At 40.8% G+C, this 7,735-nt stretch overlaps 1 protein-coding gene across 2 annotated transcripts in view; it reads right to left on the bottom strand.

Annotated features, from left to right (window-relative positions):
* Positions 1–391: 391 nt before the first annotated feature.
* glceb (glucuronic acid epimerase b) overlaps positions 392–7,735 on the bottom strand; it is a 57,597-nt gene continuing 50,253 nt past the window's right edge. For both annotated transcript variants that reach the window (XM_067583927.1, XM_067583937.1), the window contains exons 5-6: positions 5,813–6,105; positions 392–5,465 (exon numbers count right to left, since the gene is read on the bottom strand). In XM_067583927.1, the coding sequence (XP_067440028.1) occupies positions 4,734–5,465; positions 5,813–6,105 (1,025 nt within the window). In that variant the 3' untranslated portion in view covers positions 392–4,733. The remainder of the gene's footprint in view (positions 5,466–5,812; positions 6,106–7,735) is intronic.

The following is a 7,735-nucleotide window of genomic DNA, read 5'->3' as shown; positions in this document are numbered from 1 at the left end:
ACATTTACCGATTATTTCCTAAACTAATTATTTGGATTATTTTGTCTATAAAATATCAGAAAATAGTCAAACACAAAATCTAGAAGCCCGAGCTGATGTTTTCAAACTACCTGTTTTTTCCGCCCAACAATCTAAAAAGAAAACAAAGATATTTTACAAGAACAGAAGACAAAGAAAAGTAGGAAATCTTCACAACTGAAAAGCTGAAACCAAAGAATCAGAACAGTTGCAATTTTCCGTCAATTTCCTAATCAAGTAATTGTTATTGCTCTACAATGTACATGAAAGATGATAAACCAGTCAAACATCTGTACGTACATCGTTATTAAACTGCTGCTGTGATGTGAAACTGCAGAGTCAAACGGGGGAGAAGAAGAGATCAAACAAGGAGTTTAAGAAAAATGATTTTTAATTTTTTTTTACACCTTTAAAAAGCAAGTTTTAAAGCACAAAGATTTACTCTGTATATAAACACCTCTCTTCCTTAGACTAAAAAATGGTAGCGTTTGCACATTGTGCTTGGATTGCAAAGTCTGTACAACCACTCTGGGTCTCCTGTGGTGACACAACCCCAGTAAACATTTTATTGCATAAATCACATTTGACCTCAGTGGTCATATGTTGAAGTCTTTAAAACAAATAGTGGAAAGACAGAGAAAATGAGGAGAAAGAAACTCTTATACCTATTACACAGTGAACAATAATAGCAGCTTTCTTAATGAAGGCGTTGCACATTGTCCTGAAACAAAAACAAAGTCATCCAAAAGAAATAAAAACCAAAATCATGTAACAGAAACGGCAGTTGTGCTTTCGTCTATCTAGCAAAACATCCGACACATTTGCAAATGATTCCAACAAATGATGAATGATGCAAACACACACACTTCAAAAAGAAATTTAAAAAAAAAAAGAAAAACTTTGTAGGAGAATTTGCAGCTATTGGCTCATTTCCCTTTAAAACAGTAGCTGACTAAATGCTAATCTCTAGTTGCACACGTCCCCTTTTACGATAAGCAAGTTTTACATATCTTGTTTTTGCAATTATCTATTCAACCTACGTTTGAAAAACTAGCATTTCTCAAAAGGCAGTGTCTCTTCGTGACATCTCCAAGGAGACTTAAAATCATTAAATGCTGAATGGAAATCGGTTCACACAAAAATATACAAATTCAAATCAATGACTTTGGTATAAACAAAATGGAGATAGTTACACACACACACACATACATACATACACAACTTCCTTTCCTGAATGCTCAGTTTCCATTTAAACGACATATTTCTACTTGTCCTGTCAAAATTGTAAAGTATGAACTATGCAAGTGTTCATGGGAAGAAAAATGCCACCGTGAAATGAAGAAATCAAGGTTCATCAAGTGTAGATCAACTGGGATTAACAAAACCTCCACTCATACCTCTTCTCTGCCTTTAAAACAGAACATCCACAGTATAAACCTTTATGATGGAGGATTAGGGCCACTTCTCAGAAAAGAAAATCGAGAATAAAGTCAAAATATTTTGAGAAAAATGTGAATTCAAGAAAAAGTCGTGACTTTATTTTTTTTAAAAGGTCATATCTCAAGAAAATAGTTATATTTATCAATTTAAAGTCAGAGTATTACGAGAAAAGGTTGCTTTGAGAACAAAATTCTGTATGTTATGATTAAACTGGGTACACTGGATTACATTTTCCTGACTTATTTACCGTACAGTTACAGTTTTTCTTGCAAAAGACTTTTTGTCCAGACTCATGTCCAGAGAGTCATAAATCTTATAATATTACTCATAATATTAGGACTTATTTCATGAAATGTTCAAACTTTATTCTAGAAATATATCATTATTTTTTGTAACTTTATTATACATTTTTTCTTTACAGTGGCCCTGATACTCTGCTGTGAAATCTCACTTAGTTCTGAATGCAAGAAGTCGCAGATGAAGCTGTGAGGTTAGATAGAGGTACCTGAAGGACTTTGACCTAAAGCGACTCAGCCGTCTCTCTTTTTTTTTTCTAGCTGATGTTACATCCTGGCGTTTCTTTGATTCATTCTTGGCAGATCACACAATGACAAGCTGCGAGCAGACTGTCTGGGAAAATGTTTACACCTCAAAGATTACACCAGTGTTTATGAAAATGACCTCAGAGAATCCGCCCTACACACTTCAGAGGAGCCTGATTCCTGTGATTCTCCTGCCTCCCATTGATAATCTTTAAGGTAGATCGATGAAAGCCTCATTGATGCTGAGGGCTCCACTTTGTTTTGTTTGTGTGCGTGTTGATGCCGGTAAGCGCTGACTCATCCCCGTCTAGCTACTGCGTGCAGGCTCTCCAGCCTATTAGCCGGGTGAATTGTTGGTGTCTTGGCGAGCCTGTTTCTCCTCGTACAGCGGTCAACAGGGCAGCGCTTGGATTAAAAACAGCGAGTTCATGCACCCACGGCAGCTGAGAGGAGAAACGAGAGCCCACTGGGACTGGCAGGCTCTTTATGTTTGTCAAGAATTTACCTCAGGCTTCAGTACTCTTGGCATTGTCTATTTAAATGTTATAAACTGACATGCTAGTGAGATGCAGCTGCTGCCCACATGCATTTCTACCCGAATACACAACACAGGCATCTGCCACCACCTACACTTGTATCCTGCAATAATCATCTGGAAACATGACTTATAGAAAAAGACCTTTTCAGATGAGCTTCCAAGTAAACAACAACCTCAAACGGTCAAGATGGGAGCGTGAAAATGAGTGAAAATGTAGCTACAACTAATAGTGTTCAAACCCAGAGAAATAAAGATTTTAATGTTTAAGTGATGACGGGTCAGAGGATTTACCAAAAGCTAATGTTTGGCTTTAAAGGAAGTTTCAGTTCAAAGTTATGCCCTGTGTGTATCTCTTATTATCACTATGGGATGAATGGGATGAAGAAATCTTTATAAAATTACACCAGAGGCTCTACGCTGATCTGTGTGACACTTTAGTGGGTTTTTCTACTGTATTCATCTTATCCATCAGGTACAGTGCATATTAATTGACATTAATTCAATTGTAAACGTGAGTCAGCCAGGATTGACTCTTTTACATGTGCAGTCGCTTGTCTGAACAGATGAAAATGATTGATTATATGATCAGACAGCTTACTGTACATGTGTGTACATATTTAAAGTCCGCACACTGGGGATTCATTTCAAGACCGATGAAAAAGATAAACATATGTGACTCAATCTAGATCACAACTGCTCTCTAACAGAGGGGCAGTGTTTCCTGATCAATGAATCTAGTGGCTCATTTCTCAGCTGCTGTTCTCCAGCAAACATTAATTTGTCATCAGCTTGGTGCCTAATTGGCTCAGCTGAGATCACAACCCAGGATCTCCGGAGTGGCAGACACATGTTTCACTAACTGAGCTGAACTCAAAGTGATGCAGAACTAAGTATTCCTTCTGCGATGGCATATGCACAAAAAGCATCTCATCTTAAAGTATTTTATAACAGCACCTCAGCACTGGCAGCTAATCAGGCTAAATTATTAATTAGGATTGTTTTAGGACTGATGAGGACCACTAATGTTGTGGCAGCATGCTACCTGCAGTCTGCAACACTTCAGCTGAAGCACAACCTGGTCCCAGTGCAAGTCACATGACAATGCACTCTTGGCCAGCACCCTTGGCCAGTTAGTGTAAGCTAAGCACAGTAGAATTATGGGAAGGACCCAGGTAGTCTAGCTGGTAGTGGAACTGGTTTAACCATTAAATCAAACATAGTGGTTTGGTTCCTCTGAGCTGATTTCAAGCAGCCTGACAGGTAAAGTATAATACTTCTTATATTTATGTCAATGGAAAAATGATTTAAAATGAGTTAAGCTACCTGAAGTGTCAACATATCTCAACTGATTAAAATTATTTGTTATTATATATCTGTATTTCATGAGAACGGACAACAGAAAAGAAATTAAATCCACCAGTTTATAAGCGTAGAGCATTCGGCTCCTCGGCCTTTCTGTAAAGACGACCAAATGATTTTCTCTCATCTAACAGCTTAAACATGATCTACTAAAAAAACATAACATACTGATATAAAACTTCTTAGAGTTTTTAAGGCTATGACATTTGAAAAAAACTGTTATAAAATCCAAAATGTTGAAGTATTTTATATTGATAAGATTATTGGGTTTTTTTGCCGACACCCTCCTCCAAATAATTTATAATATATTCTGTTATTTACAGTTTATTTGCTTCAATAAACTTTGTAAATCTGGGATGAAATGGTAAAAAAATACGACTGCAGAAGAGACTTGTGGTGGATGCATCAAAGAATGTCGGAAACATGTGATTCTGTTTAAACTATTCAAGCAGTTTCATCTTTCTCTAACATCATATATTGTTATTTTAAACAACACATCCGCACACGTTCTTCCTGAACACAAAAAAAAAACACACACTCTGAAACTAGGTCTGTGCATAATTACAAACACTAGCTCAAGGAAAAAAAAGAAGAGAGGAGAGCTACAATCGATGTTGCAGAAAATATAAAACCTGCAACAGAGCACACGAGAAACTTTGAGAGCTGCAGCTGACTGAACTCATCCTTTAGATTATGAACCTCGACCAAAACTGGGACGCACGATATGAGCCTCCTTCTCACATTCAAATCATTCATTCAATTCTCACACATACACTATACTCAACCTCTTTTCAGTCATCATCTCAGCTCTATACTATATCTGGGTTACAGTTTGTCTAGTTGTGCTTGGCACGAATCCCTTTTAAGTAATTTTTCCAGCGCTTCACCACATCCTTGAAGATGGGGGCGTTGTCTATGGATGCCAGCAGCTGTAGCTGGTTAATATGTGTGGTGTGATAGTCCCAGCGTGCCAGGTTGGGCGCAGTGCCCAGCATGAAGTGGCGTAGGTCATAGATGCTCCCAGACCCAGTGTCAAAGAGCGGCAGCATAGCCTTCAGTGACTCCATGCCACGGCTGAACAGCTGCCCGGCCTCCCTGCCAAGCTTCTCGCCAGCTGTCTCAGTCAAATCGTAGAGTCCCAGCAGGGAGTAGATGAAGCCGTTGAGGACAAAGGAGCTGGGCGTGGTGGGGTATTCTTCATACCAGTCGTATTTGTTCATGAACACAGCTTTGACCCCGTGCTGCGCTGAAGGCACCTTGTAGGGTCCAACTGCCTTGAGGGCAGCGTTGAGGTAAGCCTGGTCCTTAGTGAGGAGGTAGGCTCTCACCAGGGTGGACATGGCCTGGCCCTGGGCCATGGCTGAGTACCAGCCGGGCTCCAGAGGCCGGAAGCCTTCACCCAGTTTACGTGTAACCATGATGGGCCAGCCGCCACGCTCATCCTGGTTGCGCAGCAGCCAGTCGCTGGCGGCGAAGAAGGCGGCCATGTGGGCAGTGGTGGAGATGGTGACGTTGTCAACAAAGCCACGTCCGTGTAGGACTAATCGCACCACCCGTCTGGGCATGATCTGAGAGAGAAATCAAACGCGAATGCAGACAAGACAATTAAAAACTGAAATCAGGGCTGTGATGTTGTTAATAATCTCCCCAAGTAATTATTTAGTGTCCAAGTTCTCATAATTTGATAATCTGCTTTTAAACTCTAATGTCTTAATAGATCATAAGTTACATTTTTATAAAACTCCTGAGAATTGAGATATACATAGAGCATTTAAATTTTTTTTTAGTAAAACCTAAAAAAAAAAAAGATTTGCCTCAATCGGACAAACAAGCAGAAGTTTAACATTTTACCTACATGTGGTTTTGAATATTTTAGTACAGATCATAGCATATTCAAATCAACCAATTAATCAACCTTTGTGGCCTTCACGGCCTTGGTGTTGGACAGTCCGACGCCCTTCCTGAGGTCGGTGAGCAGGTCGCGGGTCAGAGTGCTCCAAGCGGTTCGCTGCCCGATGCCGTAGGTGATTTCACGATCTTTGAAGGCGATGAGCTGCGTGCTGGTCACGTAGTGGATGGTGAAGGGCGGCCCTTTCTCCGTGGTCTCGAGGACCACAGACACACTGCCGTTGGCGATGAACTTGATGTCCAAGCTGAGGATGAAGTCTTTGGAGTTACCCAGCTGCAGGGACACGCCTTCTGAGGACTCTGTGGAGGTGATTGGGGGGGTGGGCGCAGATAAACGGGGAAGATGTTAAAAATACATATAAAAAACCTGGACTGCAGAAGAAAAAGAAAGTTTGTAGCGTTTCTTCAGGTGCACAAGGTCAGAAGAAAACCTCATTTGACTGATTCCAAAAACTTCTGATGAATATTGGACGACATTGGATTATTTTTAGCACATTGACTGGAAGCCTTTTTAAAGTGCGTCTGTCTCCCTTAAGACAGTATGCTTTGATGTGTGTTTCTATGATAGCTCAACTTTTTACTCATGTTCCCAAGATTCACTCTGTAGTCACATTCTTAAATGATCAAGAACAGTCAGACGACTTTAAAAAAATTCTACGGTCAAAGCCATATCTTTTATTACCAGGGGTCTTGTATTTTTATTACATGTGTGAAGCGCCTCGCTCTGTGTGTGTGTGTGTGTGTGTGTGTGTGTGTGTGTATATGAGAGACACACACACACAGACAAGCCTCTCATGAGATGTACAGTACAGATGTGTCACTGCACACTGAGCTTAATTAGGAGGAGGACAGAAGCGAGGGAATAGAGAAGGAGAGATCGGGGGAGAAGAACAGCAGCAAGATGGAAGAGAGTGAAATAAGAAGCTGATGCACTGCAGAAACTTTTCTATTTGCATCTCCGCATTTTCTTCCCGGCAAATCTCAAAGACACCAGCTGAGATGATATTCAGTTTCCACACTGCCACCACTCCTCCTGCACTGCATCAACTCAGTGCCAGCTCAGTTCAGGCACTTCTGTTCTGAATTCATTTCAACTCCCTAAAGCGCCAACAGCTTCTGGAATAATCTCTCCTTTGGCCTTGTTACTTGGTCTGCACAGTGAAAAAAAACTCCCCAATAAACCTTTCCTAATCACGGCTCCCCAAAGGATGAAGAGAGGAAAGAGTGTAGGAGGGTAATGGAATGATGGGTCGCACAAGAGCCCTTAAAGCCAGTCTGAGAGGGAAGAGAGTGAAAATGAGCCAATGGTGAGAAGACAATTAAGAATCAGAGACACAGAGATCTCACATGACATGAGCCGGGAAAGCAAAAGTAGACGAAGCCGACGGAGACACAAAGACAGTCGATCAGGAGGAGAATGAAGGAGAGAGCCAGTCTGGCAGGGGCCTCTGGATGACTACGGCTCTTTAATGCACTCATAAATCCATTACTTAAGGCAATGCAGAGAGTAAGTGGATTTGTACTCTGGCCCCGTGATTACTCTGCCATCAATAAAGGATGGGCAGGGAATATAGACGAGATTCCACCTCTTCAGCTCTGCTCTGCTCTGCTCTCTGGCTGTTTAGCAATGAGGCATGAGACATGGATGACACGCGGCTAGAAATATGTCAGCGTAAATCCACACTTGTATACATGAGTGAGAGTGTGAGAGCAACACTTGTAAACACATGTATGTGTTGCGCAGATGTGCAGATACGAAGATCTAAGCGACATCAGTCAACCCACATGTGGTTATTCATCCACGTTCTCCGCTGACTGGAGACAAAGGACATATAGAGCCTATAAAAAAATATTCATCCCCTTGGAACTTTTCATGTTTTATTGTCTGACAGCATCGAATCAAAGTAGATTTGATGTGGGGGTTTTTTAA

Source organism: Thunnus thynnus, chromosome 1, assembly GCF_963924715.1.
Source record: "Thunnus thynnus chromosome 1, fThuThy2.1, whole genome shotgun sequence".
Lineage (NCBI taxonomy): Eukaryota > Metazoa > Chordata > Actinopteri > Scombriformes > Scombridae > Thunnus > Thunnus thynnus.
The sequence above is the reverse complement of the archived record's forward strand: the minus strand, read 5'-3'. Positions and strand labels throughout refer to the sequence as shown.